Source organism: Petromyzon marinus, chromosome 11 (assembly GCF_048934315.1).
Source record: "Petromyzon marinus isolate PM22_M1 ecotype Great Lakes invasive population chromosome 11, UKy_Petmar_22M1.pri1.0, whole genome shotgun sequence".
Taxonomy (NCBI): Eukaryota; Metazoa; Chordata; class Hyperoartia; order Petromyzontiformes; family Petromyzontidae; genus Petromyzon; species Petromyzon marinus.
Window position 1 is genome coordinate 979,306 of NC_133677.1, and position 16,856 is coordinate 996,161.

Here is a 16,856-nt window from a genome sequence, read left to right on the forward strand (position 1 = left end):
ACCTACTCAGCCTCTCACCCAGCCACCGTTGTAACGAGTCCACCGCCCGCCGTGCAGCCACCCTCGCTCTTCTCCTTCCCACCCAGCCTGACACCCCTCACCACCACCCTCACCACCACCCTCACCACCATCCTCAAACATCCACACACCCCCAAACACCCCTCACCACACCCCCGACACCCCTCACCACACCCCCGACACCCCTCACCACCCTCGACACCCCCGACACCCTGACCACCCTCACACCCCTCACACCTTGTCCGGCAGGCAGGCGCCGTGATTCATGAGTCTTCCTATTTCACTCTTCTTGGAATCTGGGTCAGGGGGCAGTGGCGGTCGGGCCTGCACGTGATTAAGGGGTACTTGGGGGTCAGGAAGAGATGGGGGAGGGGACCCCCTTGCTGGATCGGGGTGGCAGGGGTTCAAGTCGCCGAAGCTCGCCCCCCTCCCCCGTCCCAGTAAGAACACAGGCGACACGACTCCCAAGTGTACAAACGCACTCGGTTTGTTATTTTCTGTCATTAACGAACATAAATTACAAGCAGCAGCAACGAAATCAAGGAAGGACCTTAACGAGTGAAATTATACATCTGTGCGCATGTTGGCTGGTGTCGGTGTTCATCGGTGCTCGCCAACAACAATTGCCCCAAGGGTCTGTATTGTCTTTGTCTTTCACATATCGTGAGCTCACCACCTTTGAGTTAGTGTGTGCGTGTTAACGACCAAGGGCTGTGCGAGTGTGTGGCGGGTTTGTGTGTTCGCGTGTGAGCGAGCGGGGGCGTGTGCGTGTACGAGTGTCAATCGTGGGAGTGTATTAGCGTGTGTGCGCGGGTGTGTTGTTGTCATGTGCATGTGTTTTGTTGTTTGTCACGTGTGTGTGCAGGCGTGTTGTTGTTGTTCGTTGCGTGTGCGGGTGTGTTGTTGTTGTTCGTTGCGTGTGTGGGGGGTGTTGTTCGCTGTGTGTACGGGTGTGTTGTTGTTCATTGTGTGTGGATGTGTTGTGCGCGGGTGGCACAAGCGTCGTGGTGACGTCACCGCCACTTAGTGGCGAATGGCAGTTGTTGTTGTTGTGTGCGGGTGTGTTCGCTGTGTATGCGCCCGTTTCCAGCAACAGGCAGCAAAGCTTCCGCCATTTTGCACAGCCTGAAAAGTGCACCAGCCCCGGCGCAATCTCTGTAGTGACATCACCGCCACTTAGTGGCGAATGGCGGCAGCGGCTGAGTTGCTGCTGCTGCAGATGGCGCCAACGCAGGCGACACCGGGAGGAGGATATCGGTGAACAAACACAGCTCCAACCTCCTTCAAATATGTCCTAGCACTCGGGGGTGGGGATGTGCGAGGGGGTGGGGGAACTGTCTAGGCGGACCCCAGATGTGAAAAGGAGGTAGGGGGAGTGGGCTCACACTGCAGTCCGAGACGCAAGGTCCTGAAGGTCCGGCTTTCGCCCAAGGGGAAGGTAGCACGTCCAAGTCCAACGGCTTCCAATTCGTCTCGCCTGCGATGCATCTCCATCCTCCTCCTTCTGACAGCGTAACGGATTACGGAGGTCAAGCGAGGTCGTGTCGCACAACCAGAAAATAAGCAGTGGCTTACAATCCACCTCCTCCATCTCCCTCCTCTCACTCTTCTTCCTCTTCTTCCTCTCCTCCTCCCCTCCTCCTCCTCCCCCCCGTCTCCTCGCTCGTACCATCCCATGGACTGACGCGATCGAGGCGACTCCCGAGGTCAATCGAGAGTTCTCGTCGCGCCCTCTCGTGGCCGAGCGAGCCGGTCAGTCGTCCTTCCCCGCGTCGGCCCTCGGCGTCACCACCACCTGCACCACAAAGTCCTTGGCAATGCGGGCGTCGACGAGGCGCGTGCGGTCGGCGAGCAGGCGCCCCGAGTAGAACCAGCGCTGGCTCGACGGCTCGGGCCCCTCCAGCGCCTGCAGCCGGCGCTTGGCTTGCAGCACCGTGTCGGTGGTGCGCGCCACCAGCCGCACGTCGCGCCCCATCATTGACACGCGCAGGCGTAGGGGAAGCTCCTGGCCGGGGGGCGGCGGCGGCGGCGCCGACTGGGCGTCTGAGGTCTGGAATCGGCAAAACGGCACGCGGAGATCCGGTGTTAGGGGGTAGAATTAATCATCGTCCCCACACGTATGCACGCGCACCTATGGCGAGTTTCACGCTCCCAAACGTTTCCGCCACGTTCAAGGTCACGAGGTCGCCGTGGGCAAAGCCGCGGATGCCACCACCGCAGCTCGCTACCGGTGCCTCCCACTGTCCTCCGCCAGATCACCGGCGACACAAAGCGACCTCCAACATCTGCCCTGACAGGAAAAACCCAGCACGCACGTAGCTGCCTGCAATCCAGCACAGTGTGGAGGCAGCAGCGAGGGTTGGTGGATGGCACGCGTGTTGCCAAACTCCATTCCCGTGGGCATCGAGAAGGTACCGTGAACCGGAGTGCCAGGAGAAGACGGTACAGCCAAGCGTGGGGTACTACCATCCGTCCTGTCTGAATGGGATAGCGTGTCGTCCCCAACATGTGACCTTTCTCCAGGTGCTCCCGTCTCCTTCCACACGGTAAACAGCTCATTCGCTGGATACATCAATAACTCGACATTTATCCCACCATCTAGTGCGATACACACACACACACCTGTGTGATAGAGTGAAGAAAAAAACCAGGTGTCAGCGACGATACCGTGAACACCAGACACCGTGTGGCCATTACTGCCAAGTATTTGATCCATCAGAGGTTTGTTGGGTTAGATCGCGTAAATATATAATTGTGTCAATAAAACCCGCCACCACCCGCCACAGCCAATTAGTAAGGGTTGTCACGGAAACAGAACGTGCCAATTCGTCACTAGTACAGCACACCGGTGTGTTGGAGAGCCAAGCCACAACATTTACAATCCGAGTACGACGTTTCGCCAGTAATTACAACTAGCTTCATCAGGCGACAGCCAGATTTGTGGAGAAGTCCACCTGTTGCGTTCCATATATGGAAGCGTAGCTGTGTTGACCACGCTTTTGCGATCTTGCACAAAGTGGGGGGGGGGGGGGGGATTACTGAGTCAAGGTACATTACGCACGTGCATTATGTGAGCCCTTTGACCTTGTATTTTCTGCAGATCCTGTGACGTGTAATTTACGTGATCACAGCGCCCCCTAGTGGACCCGGCCATGATGGAACCTCAGCTTGGCAAACCAGGGTCAGGGTTAGCATCATGATTAGGGTTTCAATCAAGGTCGGGGTTTAGAGTCAGATCAGAGATTAGAGTTAATTAACTGGAGATAATGACCTTCACATTGAACCCGCATGTATCATCATCGTGATATCTCGACATACACATCTGTGAGGTCGCCCGAATTGTGGAACATCCCTGGGAGTACCGTGCACAATTATTCCGTCTCACTCTTGCACGCGCATCGCCGTCATGTTCGTGACGCGCGTACGGTGGACGTGTGACGCGACCGCACGTGGGGTCGCCGTGTCGGGTGGGGGGGGGGGTTGCTGGCGCCACCAACGTCGTCGTGCGCTACCTGCGAGTCTCCGTCCGAGTTGCCCCCGCCGCCCCCCTCCACCAGGTTCACGGGGGGCGCCAGGCAATAGACGGGCAGGCGGTAGCGGTTTCCCAGCTCATCGTAGCACTCCGTCAACGACCCTGCACAGACAACACAAACCCCGCCCGCTGTGTAGCTCACGCAAATCGTCGCGCCGAGCGAGGCTGGCGAACGCCTATGAAGGCCGGCGTGGTGCACGACGGGGTGGCTGTGGTGAGCGCCATACCCGGCCGCCTTTGTCTCCCCAATGCTGATGCGTACACACCGAATCAGTTACTTACTCAGGGTAAGTCGAGGAACGGCCCGGGACCGGTTCAGAGATCACTCGCCACTGATGTTAGTCCTGGCTGGTAATTTTGCAAGCATACCTACGATAATCACCCAGGAATGTCTGTCCTTAACGCTCGTGACGTCACTCCACATCGATCAGCCCCCCTCATTAATATTCATGAGTAGGTGACATCCTCGAAATTGACACCCCCCCCACCCCTCCTCATTAATAATCATGAGCAGGTGACGTCACCCAATATGGAGTACTCCCCCCCCCCACTAATAATCATGCGCAAGTGACGTCATTCCACGTCGACCAGCCCCCCTCATCAATAATCATGAACAGGTGATGTCCTCAAACTTGAATTGGCGTTTTCGTGACTGCAGGAATTATTCTTTGGTTCTTTCGGTAAAGTCACGTAGAAATAGAAAATAATAAATTACATAATATCACACGACGTTTCGATTGCAAAGCAATGGACCCCCCCCCTCATTAAAAATCATTATAAGGTGACGTCACTCCACATGGACACCCCCCCCCATTCATAATAATTAGCGGGTGACGTCACTTCACATGGGGGGCCGAGGAGCCTCCTCCCCTTCCTCGGTGTCAACCCACAACCCTCAATACAAAGGCAGTGATCTCCGTAACGCTGTTGAGACATCAAAGTAAAAAGGACGTCATGATGAACAAGGGATTATAACTTTAAAATGAAATAGGTCTGTGCCACTGCACCCTTACAAATTGTACACGCATTAATGCAATGAATGCCACGTCGCGGGCTGCTTTTCGCTTGCAAGTTTCAGATTTACTGCAATACACCCGTCCTTGGACAGGCAAAAGGCGAGTAGAAAAAGAGGGCATAACTGCGGTCGAGGAGACCTGGAGCTTTGTATGGGAAAAGGCCAGGCAGTTTCCACACTGTGTGACGCATCCGATGAAAAGATAATGCTGACATATGTATTTGGTCGACCGCTGCTGCCAAACTGGGGCTGGTCAAGAGTACACTGCCCAAGTATGGGGGGGGGGGGCGGTCCTTGCACTCTCTCCATAGCTGTCCCTTTACTCATGGAGTGCTGAGGGAGTGGAATGTGAGATGACACATTTCCCAGGAAGGTGCATGTTTTGGTGGGGCTGATGGTAAGGCCCCACCTGCTCTGTGGCACGCTCCAGCTTCAGCGGCAGTCACTCCGCCTCAGACTGAGAGATAACTACCAGGTCATCAGTATGCTCAATATGTGTTGGGTCAGGGGGGGAAGTCACCCCTTGACCGCATACGGGGCATCAATCAGACTCCCATTGTATCTGCACCCAAGGGCACGGCCATGGAAAGCTTCTTGCACTACGCGGTTGAGTAAATCATTTTCCACGAGAACAAAACATCGTTCTTAGAAGATTGACTATTGCAATTTTATATTTTGAGATGTGACACAGCGATCGTGAAGCAAACCAAACGCTCGAGTTATTCGAGGCAAGTTTCCAGTTACAATATACCTTGCAACAATGTTGCCCACGTTTCTCCGTTTCACCGGGAGTCGTGGTACCAACGGTGGAACAGAGAATCGACCTCGTCGCCACGTGCACGCCGCGACGTCTAATCGAATCGCCGGGAGGTCGGCGAGAATCGTTCAAACGAGCACAGCTCGTTCGCCCGCCCGTGAATGCGTACCGTGCGGCAGCGAGATGCTGGCACCGTCCACGATGGCTTGCGCCAGCTGGTGGTCCCCGCCCTCGAAGGCGGAGGCTGCGGCGCGCAGCGCGTCCCAGATCTCCTTGCGGCCCTCGAAGGCCGGCGCCGTGTCCCAGAACTCGTCGCGCTTGCTGCGCAGCTGCCCCGCCGTCATGGGGAACTCGCTCTTCCATTTGGGGCGCTCCTTGCGCAACGGCTGGTTCCGGCCCAGCGCCACTGCGGGTGGGGACAACGGCGGGGGGCCGACATCGCGCACCGTCCGCTCCTCGCGTCCCACGTCGACAAACTCGCAACCGTCGAGAGGTTCCGAAGTCTCGAATTCGAGCTCCCAGCACACGGAGCAAAGCATCGGACATCGCACCGCATTGTACACGACCACACGTAGGCAAGTCACAACGTGTGACTGATCATCACAGTCATACATCGCTATCGTCATCATCGCCATCACACATTCACCAATACCCGCCATTAGCCACTGAGGGTGACGTGACCACGGCGTCTGTGCCAGGCAAGGTGCACTTTGAGGCCACGTGAAGTGTCGAAGACTCGCTGACAGGAGGACTCGCTGACAGGAGGTCTCGGGACAGACCCAGGTGCTATGAGATGACTGGCAGATGCACCAGATGTACCCCCTACTGTGCCACCTTGCTGCATTTTAGCCACCCGGAGCTCTGCTCATTTTTGTAAGTGTCGCTCCTCTGCTCTGTTTTTATTGGATGGCGACTTCCTCCGACCAGTAGCGTCCTTCACGAGCCTCCTCAATAGAGGCTGATCTTGACACCACTGGTATGTCTTCGGAAAGTCCACTCAGCTCCACATCCTCCCGTACCGCGTCAATCCATCTCTTCTATAGACCGTGTCGTACCAGTTTAGCCCCCTCTATCCAGCCAAACAGAAGCTGCTTGGGCATGCGGGCTACATGACCCAGCAGCCATCATACACACACCATTACCGGCTAGCACCCTCCCACCCCTGCCCCCATCTCCCTGCCCCTAAGCAGGATTTTCTCTCTGTGCCTCAAAGCCGGATGAATTAATCCGCGGATTAATTATTGAGACACGGGGCCCGGGAAGGGGTCAAACCACCCTCTAGGGCCTTCGGACAACACTCCTTGGGCCCCCCGAGTTAATGAACCCGTCTGTGTGTACCTTCCACTGTCACCCCCCCTCCGCACCTCCCGTGGTGGGGATCTCTTGTTTAGATTAATTATTACGCTTGTTTACAAGAATATTTTTCAGAAGGATGCTACCAAGTTATCGCAGTAGACAACGGGTGATGTTGCTATGTGTGAGTGTGTGATCCCAATTTAGTAATCTGGATGTAATTTTCAATCATTGGGATGTGGTTTTGGCCAATGCCAGTTACATTGTTGTGGGTGTTTTAGTTATGGTAGGAAATCGGAGAATCCATAAACCCACTCGCTCACACACTCCCAACACGCTCACATTCAAACACACCCTGCAGAACAGCAGGAGACACATACAAACGCTATAAACGGTGTCGCTTACACTATCTCACTCCCACACACACACTCATGCTCTATCTCACTCCCACACACACTCACTCATGCTCACACTCCCACACACACTCACTCATGCTCTCACTCCCACACACACTCACTCATGCTCTCACTCCCACACACACTCATGCTCACACTATCTCACTCCCAAACACACTCACTCATGCTCACACTATCTCACTCCCACACACACTCACTCATGCTCTCACTCCCACACACACTCACTCATGCTCACACTATCTCACTCCCACACACACTCACTCATGCTCTCACTCCCACACACACTCACTCATGCTCACACTATCTCACTCCCACACACACTCACTCATGCTTTCACTCCCACACACACTCACTCATGCTCTCACTCCCACACACACTCACTCATGCTCACACTATCTCACTCAGACACTCACTAATGCTCACACTATCTCACTCCCACACACACTCACTCATGCTCACACTATCTCACTCCCACACACACTCACTCATGCTCACACTATCTCACTCCCACACACACTCATGCTCTCACTCCCACACACACACACACTCATGCTCACACTATCTCACTCCCACACACACTCACTCATGCTCAGACTATCTCACTCCCACACACTCACTCATGTTCACACTCCCACACACACTCACTCATGCTCTCACTCCCACACACACTCACTCATGTTCTCACTATCTCACTCCCACACACACTCACTCATGCTCTCACTCCCACACACACTCACTCATGTTCTCACTATCTCACTCCCACACACACTCACTCATGCTCACACTATCTCACTCCCACACACTCACTCATGCTCACACTCCCACACACACTCACTCATGCTCTCACTCCCACTCATTCATGTTCTCACTATCTCACTCCCACACACACTCACTCGTGCTCACACTATCTCACTCCCACACACACTCAATCATGCTCACACTATCTCACTCCCACACACTCATGCTCAGAATCCCACACACTCACTCATGCTCTCACTCCCACACACACTCACTCATGTTCTCACTATCTCACTCCCACACACACTCACTCATGCTCACACTATCTCACTCCCACACACTCATGCTCAGAATCCCACACACTCACTCATGCTCTCACTCCCACACACACTCACTCATGTTCTCACTATCTCACTCCCACACACACTCACTCATGCTCACACTATCTCACTCCCACACACACTCACTCATGCTCTCACACTCACTCATGCTCTCACTACCACACACACTCACTCATGCTCACACTATCTCACTCCCACACACACTCACTCATGCTCTCACTCCCACACACACTCACTTATGCTCTCACTCCCACACACACTCACTCATGCTCTCACTCACTCCCACACACACTCACTCATGCTCTCACTCACTCCCACACACACTCACTCACGCTCTCACTCACTCCCTAATTACGTTATCGTTGTTGTGCAGAGCCAGGAAGTGGAAATGCCACTTGTGTGGCGAGGACGAGTAACACCCAGAGAAATCCAATGAGCAGCAATCACTCGGTAGTGGGCAGTGTAAGAGACAGGGGGCAGTGTGACGGGCATGGTTATGGGCAGCGTGACGGGCAGTGTAAAGGGGGGTGGGGGACCCCCCCTTATCCCCCTTGAACTGGGCTCCCTCCCTCCTGCCTTTAACCCTGACCAAGGGGCTGGGGGACAGAGCCCCCCAACCCGGTTGGCTGCCACCCTCCGCTCCCCCCCCCCCGGACCCCCAAAAGCAGCGCCCACCACCCCCCCCCCCCAAAAAAAAACCCCAACAGCAGTGTCCACCACCCCCACCCAGGTGCCCCCCATTCGGAGTGTCTGGGGAGACAATGGGTAGACAAGCCCTTGAGGTGATCACGCACACAATGCTGCTGCTGCTGCCGCCAGCCATCGCTTCCTTCCTCCTGACACATATCCCGCAGCTGCTGGCCCGGCGGGAACCGGACACCTGCGATGGCCGCTCTCTGGATCACTCGACGGGGGGGGGGGGGGCTACACCGCGGAAGGGGGTACGGGGGTATTGGTGCCCCCCCCCATTAATGCCCTCTCTTAACGGGGGTCCCCCCCAGTCCCTCACACAGGGGTCCCAGGACCCCTTCTCACTCACCTCCCGCGCCGTCCGAGTTCTCGTTGAGGCTGCCCGAGGACCCGTGCCGGCTGCCCACGCAGCCTCCCATGGGGCAGTGTGGCCGTGCCCCTGAGCCGTGCCCTTCTCGCACGAGCCGTGCCCACCGTGTTCCTTTTCTCTCAGCCCCAAGGCTCAGCCGGCCGGGTCCAGGTCCCGTGACCCTGCCCCTATCCCCGGACTTGCCCACCTACTCCTGGACCATGCCTCTTATCCCCGAGCCTTGCCCCCTGTCCCGGTCTCTAACCGTATCTCAGAGCCTTGCCCGGCAACTAAGAGCCTTGCCCCCTCTCCCTGGCTCTGCCTATAGAGCACCACAGCATTGCCCCCTATAGCTCGCCGTGCCTATATAACCACACAGCCTTGCCCCTTCTCCCTGCCTACCGAACCCCGCGGCCTTGCCCCTCTCTCCCTGTCTCTGCCTACCGAACCCCGCGGCCTTGCCCCTCTCTCCCTGTCTCTGCCTACCGAACCCCGCGGCCTTGCCCCTCTCTCCCTGTCTCTGCCTACCGAACCCCGCGGCCTTGCCCCTCTCTCCCTGCCTCTGCCTACCGAAACCCGCGGCCTTGCCCTCTCTCCCTGTCTCTGCCTACCGAACCCCGCGGCCTTGCCCCCTCTCCCTGTCTCTGCCTACCGAACCCCGCGGCCTTGCCCCCTCTCCCTGTCTCTGCCTACCGAACCCCGCGGCCTTGCCCCCTCTCCCTGTCTCTGCCTACCGAACCCCGCGGCCTTGCCCCTCTCTCCCTGTCTCTGCCTACCGAACCCCGCGGCCTTGCCCCTCTCTCCCTGTCTCTGCCTACCGAACCCTGCGGCCTTGCCCTCTCTGTTTTGCACTCGGGCGCCGCGAGCCCCCGGGGGGGCGGGGTCACGAGGGGGTATGTGACATCACGAGCACGTGCGCGGGGGTCGTGACGACACTTCCGCCTCGGGACGTCACGCGCGAGGCCGCGCAGACTCCGCCCCCATCCACCCTCGTGCGGGTTCTTAGGGTTCAACTACGACAGATCCGCATTCGTGGGCTTATGAAAGGGGCATTGCCCGAAACGTCGCCTCTTATGTTGATCCTGCGAGTGACTAATACGTGAATCCATATCAGTGGGTAACTATTCACTATTGAATGTAATTATCATCAGGACCCATGGTGCAAACACGGGCAGTCTTCATCTCTAATTCACAGCCGTCAAACCCGAAACGTCGTGAGAATATTGTTATTTTATTTTATCAATTTATTATTTTAGTCTCATTCTACGTGACTTTACCGAAAGAACCAAAGAAGATTACTCCGTAGTATCAAGGAAATTTAGTTTTCAGCTCCATGCGGCGTACAGCCGTTTCAATGCAGGCAACAACCAAAGTGTATTTTTTTGTGTTTTCCTTGTGATGGGACTTTGTAGGATGAACGTTGAGATTTAGAAGGGCACGGGGTGACCAATAAGGTCTGAATTGTCTGTAACACCGCAGGAGACTGATATATCACATGTAAGCTAAATCACCGTGCTATAAAGAGGTCATATTACCCGAGACGGCGCCTGTTGTGTCGAGTTCTTGCTGTTGGCTGTGCACGCCCGCCATTGCAGCGTCACCAAATCCTTTTGTTTCTGGGCGAGGCCACGTGTTTGTGATTTTATGCCACACGTTGTGAACCCTCTACCAACCCGATACGATTGTCAGGTTTACAAAGCTGATGTAGTGATCACATTCTGACTAAGAACGCTTCTCGGGTGGATTGGGCATCTTTGAAAAAGCTTCATAGCTCATCGAATTCCTCCAGTTTAAATATTCGGATTATTTTAAAAACTGAACCTAGAATGTCATAAAATAACAGACAAGTCGCTTCCTTCACGTGTATGTCCACATAAAATAGAACTTTTTTTTAACACATCCTATCAGCCACGGCCTTCTGGGGAGAGTGCAAAATTTCAGCAGTAATTGGTTCAACGCAGTGGACCGGTTGTAACCTTTGATGCCTCATCTGCAGTCGGCTTCACTTCAATCGATGCTGAACTGCCAGATTGTACAGGCAAGGGCCCTGTTGTGTTTGATGGTGGTCTTGGTCGACGCAAAACTTTTAATACACAAGACAAAATAGCAATTAACTTATTTAGAATAACCTATTCCAGTAACCACATTCTCCACAGCAGCAATTATTTAATACTAACGGTGCCAATGATCGCTTTACTATACGCCAACAAATTACTGCGACTCTTAGGGGGAAGAGGTTGGCAGACCTTTAGGCGTCTCCGACAAGTCGCGGAAGAGTGAACGAGGTTGCTGCTGCTACCGCTATGAAGGTGCAGCAGCAGCATCGGGATGATGGTGGTGATGGCCACGTTCCAGACGGTCAGTGGCTGCCCGGACAGGGTAAGACGTGCAACGTATACGTGCACAGCCATCGTGTCAATCCACTGCTGGATGAGGGCCTTCTGACGGGGTGTGATAAGATACATGAACTTTAGAATCAGATTTTAACCAATTGATCTGCACGCTCTTTTGCAAGATATACGTGCCATGAAAAACAAGGGTTGTGGTGGTGGTAAAACCGTCATCATTATGACCATCACTCCTGGCATCAATACTCGCGTGAATCGTGGCTCCCCACACTCAACTTCTCTCCCTTTTCCACAACCAGGGTCTCCCAAAATTTGCCATTCACACGTAACAAACAAATCCTTTCCTCCGTAATACTGCCATAAGGCGAACAAGTATATAATGGAAGAGGTTTCAGGCAATTGCCCTTCACAGCACGAAACTATGCAAGAGAGATAGAGATTCACATGTAAGACAGGCCAACAATCGCATCATGTTTATTTAACAGATTTTAAAAAAGATCAGTGACTGTAAACGTGTTGGTATTCACTCAGGTGTGAGCCAGTGTGCCCTTGTGGGTGTGCTGGTGTGTGCCTGTGCTGTGTAGCAGCAAAGTACACCTAGCCTGGGACAAATGCTATCTTGACGTCACCGCTACTTTGTGGCGAATGGTGGCTGTTGCTCCTGCGCTGCTGGTAGGGGTGTGGGTGTACTTAGCCTGGCACAGGTACTCTTGGGACGTCACCATCATTGAGTGGCCAATGGCGGCTGTTATTGATGTTGATTGGTGTGGGCGTGTTGCTTGTGTGTGTGCTAGCATAGCTGGTGTGGCTGCACTGGGGTGCCTGTGATGCTGGTGTGCTGCCGGTGCCAATGTGGTTATGTCTGCAGGTACTCGGGCTGCACCCGTGCCACCTTGCGGTATTCCTTCGCGTGCGTCTTGGGGCACTGCATCTCGCACCAGCTGATCGGCACCATTTGCGCTCCTAGAAGAGGTTGGGTCAGGTCACCAGGGTCAGAGTTGCAGACGTTAAATCGGGTGGTATGTTATGTCCATCTTTACAGCGAGTGTGTGCGAGTGTCATATGGGAGTGGCAGTGCCGTAGTTTGCATGCCGCGCGAAGAACCAGGCAACCAAGTTCGAATCCCAATTATGGCCAACATCAGTGATGAAAGTCTGGCATGGTCCTGAGCCTCAGAGGTCGATTCAGCCTTAAATAGCACTTGGCATTGTATGTAAATATCACCACTGGGGAAACAAATGCGGCCGGGCGTTTTGCTAGCCTCACAACCCCCTCATGAGCCGTGTTGGCCTTCATAGGTGTTCGCTAACGGCACTTTTGCCAAGAGCCCGTTGAGGCGATAAGGGGGACCTTAGTCTCTGTATTGTACAGCGTGGTCTGTATGCCGTATGCGTGCGCGTGTGTCATAACCTCACCTGCCTCGCTGTGCCCCACTACCACCCCCAGCTCGTTCTCGGCAGTGCTCAGCAAGTAGGATTGCGAGTCGCCCAGTGAGATCTGGAGTCAGTGCCGCCGGGTCAGGGAACGAGCAACGTCGTGAACATCACCACCGAGAACCTGGGTTCGAATCTGGGTTACAACTGCCTCCGATTAAACCGGGATCTCAAGTGCAGTGAGTTGATGGTCTGAGCCCAGTCACCAATGACTGTACAAAAAACATTACACGAAATTTGGCTAAATTTCAGCTCCGAGCATTAAAAAACATCGGTTTGAAATGACGGAATTACTCCCTGTAAGCAGGATAGGTGGGAAAGGCCTGTTATATTGAAGGATCAGAAGGCACTTGAATGCATTTCAGAGATGGTTGTGATATCTGCTTCTGGATATCACTTTTTGACGAAAACACAAGTCATTGCAAGCAGACAATTAAAACAAAAACTCATCTCGAGCCGATCCAAATGGCACAATTTTGCACCCTTCAAACCACAGCGAAGTAAATCTGATGCGCTGACAAAACGCACGGCGCTTCAAGGATACCACCCGTGCCAGGACGATGTCTCCGGGCCGAAAGGATTTGTAGATTTCCACCTGCATCGACAAGACCAAAGTTAGGTGAGGTTGACAGATCACGTGGAGATCATTGTTCTTTACTCGCTCAAGCGAGGTGACCAGGTGACCCTGTGACCCCGTGAGCCACCGCGACGGAGCTCGCCGACAGCCCCCTGTACCTTGTCTTTTTCCGTCGCTCGAACGTCTTCTTTCCTTGAAACAAAAAAAAAACATCGAGGGATGTCGGTCATTGCAGTAGGTGGCTCCATGTGACCGACTCAAACATGCTTTTCAGTGGGTGCCAGGGCCGCTGAGGAGACACTCACCGGATGGTCCCCCGGAAGATGCCCTTAAGAGGGGTAGACCCCACAAAGAGGATCTGGCACCGGGCAAATCGAGGGTTAATGCTGCTGATCTGGACATGGGGGCATCAGGAGGAGGGTACAGGGGTGAGGGTAAGCATGGTTAGGGTTATAAGACTCCACCGTGGCCACCACTGCCACCACATCTGTACCACTATCATCGTCGCCACCACCAGCACCACTACCATCATCACCATCATCACCACCACCGCCATGCCGAGTCGGAGCTGACCTTTCCCGTAACGATGACGCCGATCTCGGGAACGAGCTGCGTGTTCGTGTCGCGCACCACCTCCATCACTGGCAGCTGTGGAGACATCACCACCTCGGTCAACATCGTCGGGACCCCGGCCTGCTTCCTCCTTCGTGCGCTCTCCGTTGAGGGCAGGCGAGGGGTGCGTGGCAGGCTGCGACCAGCATGCGGCGTCCATCACAACCGCACCCCGAGTTTTATCATAAGGATGCCAGACCTCCATGTGAGGCTGAGTAGTCAGCATAGGGAATGATACGAGGTGCACTTTCCGCCAAAAGATTAGCGAGTTAGGGAAGTGCCGGGAATTGGCAAGGGTTCTCTCACTATTCACGTGTGGTCTTCTCTCTCCCCACTCACTCACTCTCACTACCTACTCACTCACTCACTCTTGTCTAGCTCTTGGCTGAAACAGCCCCGCAATTAACGAGGGATTTGGTGTCAACGGATTCTTGAGTAGGGAGCGAGAGGCTTATTTTGGGTCCTATTGGGCTGTTGGAAGAGGATAAAGGTTGTGTTTGTAAATGAAAAAACCCCATAATTTACAGTCCTTTTGTCAATCCACTACTGAATTAAGGCCCCCCCACACCAAGTCATGGGAGTTGTTTGACCATAATTTACCACACTGGTCAGTGTGGGTTGGTGTAAAAAAAACAAGACCAGTTTATATTTCTCTCTTCTTTTCCTTTTTTCCCCATCCTGGTCCCCACTTTGCAGGTCACAGTCAGTGCACATCTCAACCACCTTTTCGAGTATCGGTTTGTGTAACTGTAAATGCTCCGGTGCGTTTAATTGTTGCACTCTTGCTGAAAATACAAATAAAATAGAGAAGTCACTCGGCACTGGTCTTAGCCGAAACTGCCACTTACCAAGCCACTGTCATCGGTTCGTCGCCGCCCATACCCAGCCAAGGACGCGAAAAGGTACCCGTGGCGGGAGTAGGTGCCACTGCCCTCCCTGCACTCCTCCGCGCTGCACAGGCGCTCACCTGGGTGGGATACACACGGCACAACAGTAACGTGACTTAACGCGTTTCACTCAAACTGCTCTGAGCTTGATGCATCACGCCACACATAGCACGAAATCGATATCATGGTAATGTTAAAGGTTTTTTTTTTCTCATTAAATGTTAACGCTGGCATTGAACAGCCCGAGACTAACGCGAGAGAAGCACTTTAATGTTATTCTGCGCGAATTTGGCGGGAGTATACTTACAGTGTATATATAATCGTTTAAGTCTACAATAATGCATATTTATACTACTTTATTGTATAATCAAAGCAATTACAAGTTTGATCCACTACACTTCTGCAATCAACTGATGAAGACCTCTCCCTCCTCACCACCACGCTGATTGGTGCAGGGTAGGCCCACAACCGGTTCTGCTGCTACACTCGCCACTGACGCTAGGCTAGGAACTTAATTTCGCCGGGTTTCAGATGCAGTCTGCTTACCACTACGCCACCACGTACAACGTGAGAATTTAATTGTTTTATTTTATTATTTTATTCTCATTCTACGTGACTTTACCGAAAGAACCAAAGAAAATGTTACGTGTATTAAATCGCGTTGAATAATTGTCATTGTGTCCGGTGTGGTGGCGCAGTGGGTAGCGCGCTGCGCTGTAAAATCCCGGCCGTCCGAGTAGGCCTTGGCAAGGTAAAAACAACGAGCCTACCTTTTACCCTACCTTTTACCTTACCACAATACAATCACTCTACCCTACCTTTTACCCTTCAGCAGGTAAGGTAAAAGGTGAAAAGCAACGAACCTACCTTTACCCTACCTTTTACCCTTACCCCATACAAATTACCCGATTACAGGGTAATTACTGGGGTACTACACATGAAAAAGAATACTCTCGATTATTCCAATTTTACACGCTTCTTTAAACTCACTGTTGTATCCTCAAATCTTGTAACTCAATTTTAATCCACTTCCCAATGTGGTTTCGACGGCAAACTTGGTATATCTATGTCATACTGATGACAATACTATATTCTATCATTAAAAATAAAATAAAAATATTTTTAAACATGTTTTATGTTATGTTTCGGCTTGGGTCTAATTGTCCACTGTCAACTGACGTTGGCTGTAATTGGCCACGGCCCCTTACGTTGTGACAAGCTTCGGGGCCACTTCCTGGAGTCGTGGAGTTCTGCCATTACTAGTACATTTCATAACAGCGTGTTTTTTTAAGTTTAAAAAGTATTACTTATTAAATGGAGGCCACGGACTGCGCCACGGAGCTTTTAGCAGTAAACAAGGCACCGTATTTACCGGGTAATACTTCACGCTACCTTTACCCTACCGGGTAATTCTTCCGAGCTACCTTTACCCTACCCTTTACCTTGCCCCTTGGCATGTCGACACCTTTACCCTTTACCTTTACTCTTACCTTGCCGAGGCCTACGTCCGAGATTCGATGCCTGGGCTAAGGCTAACACCACTGGCAAATGATATCTGAACCGTTACCTGGGCCTCCCTTTGACCAATTCCGCACAGAGTAACATAGCGGGACACGGTCAAACAACCCCCACGACCGACACGGCGTACAGGGGTATTCATCCAGCAGTGGAGCGAGCAAATCGCTCTCAAAAGCAATTCACGCGGTGCCACACACCTGGTATGCACGCTCTGGGGGCCGCCATGTTGAAACGGCCACCTCGAAAAAACGGCCGATCTAATTGGTCAGCGTCTCGTCCAAAGACCGCGCGGCCGATTGGTCGGACTTGAGAATGACGTCACCGGCGCGGAA

At 53.4% G+C, this 16,856-nt stretch overlaps 2 protein-coding genes across 4 annotated transcripts; both read right to left on the reverse strand.

Annotated features, from left to right (window-relative positions):
• Positions 1–484: 484 nt before the first annotated feature.
• Positions 485–11,812, reverse strand: LOC116941400 (ubiquitin domain-containing protein 2-like). Of its 2 annotated transcripts, none has more exons than XM_032952482.2 (4): positions 10,685–11,812; positions 5,492–5,728; positions 3,531–3,652; positions 485–2,068 (listed from the first exon to the last, which is right to left on the reverse strand). In XM_032952482.2, the coding sequence occupies exons 1-4, from the start codon at positions 10,737–10,739 to the stop codon at positions 1,772–1,774; spliced, it is 711 nt and encodes a 236-aa protein (XP_032808373.1). In that variant the 5' UTR covers positions 10,740–11,812; the 3' UTR covers positions 485–1,771. The 2 variants fall into 2 exon arrangements, with proteins under 2 accessions (XP_032808373.1, XP_032808372.1); XM_032952481.2 differs by lacking the exon at positions 10,685–11,812 and adding an exon at positions 9,150–10,669.
• A 143-nt stretch (positions 11,813–11,955) lies between these two features.
• EXOSC1 (exosome component 1) lies at positions 11,956–16,848 on the reverse strand. Of its 2 annotated transcripts, none has more exons than XM_032952484.2 (8): positions 16,722–16,848; positions 14,968–15,086; positions 14,081–14,155; positions 13,813–13,901; positions 13,666–13,699; positions 13,475–13,525; positions 12,913–12,994; positions 11,956–12,460 (listed from the first exon to the last, which is right to left on the reverse strand). In XM_032952484.2, exons 1-8 carry the CDS (start codon positions 16,747–16,749, stop codon positions 12,354–12,356), a joined length of 585 nt encoding a protein of 194 aa, XP_032808375.1. In that variant the 5' UTR covers positions 16,750–16,848; the 3' UTR covers positions 11,956–12,353. The 2 variants fall into 2 exon arrangements, with proteins under 2 accessions (XP_032808375.1, XP_075922376.1); XM_076066261.1 differs by lacking the exon at positions 16,722–16,848 and adding an exon at positions 16,215–16,278.
• Positions 16,849–16,856: the final 8 nt, after the last annotated feature.

What these genes read in the sequence shown, in the direction of transcription:
- LOC116941400 (XM_032952481.2), bottom strand. Translation starts at nt 9,219, where the DNA reads ATGGGAGGCTGCGTGGGCAGCCGGCACGGGTCCTCGGGCAGCCTCAAC. An exon ending in GAACTCGGACGGCGCGGGAG is followed by an intron (nt 5,729 to 9,149) that starts GTGAGTGAGAAG and finishes CCCCACCCGCAG; the next exon opens with TGGCGCTGGGCCGGAACCAG. An exon ending in ACTCGGACGGAGACTCGCAG is followed by an intron (nt 2,069 to 3,530) that starts GTAGCGCACGAC and finishes TGCCGATTCCAG; the next exon opens with ACCTCAGACGCCCAGTCGGC.
- EXOSC1 (XM_076066261.1), bottom strand. Translation starts at nt 16,263, where the DNA reads ATGGCAGAACTCCACGACTCCAGGAAGTGGCCCCGAAGCTTGTCACAA. An exon ending in GAACCGATGACAGTGGCTTG is followed by an intron (nt 14,156 to 14,967) that starts GTAAGTGGCAGT and finishes ATGTCTCCACAG; the next exon opens with CTGCCAGTGATGGAGGTGGT. An exon ending in ATCTTCCGGGGGACCATCCG is followed by an intron (nt 13,700 to 13,812) that starts GTGAGTGTCTCC and finishes TTTTGTTTCAAG; the next exon opens with GAAAGAAGACGTTCGAGCGA.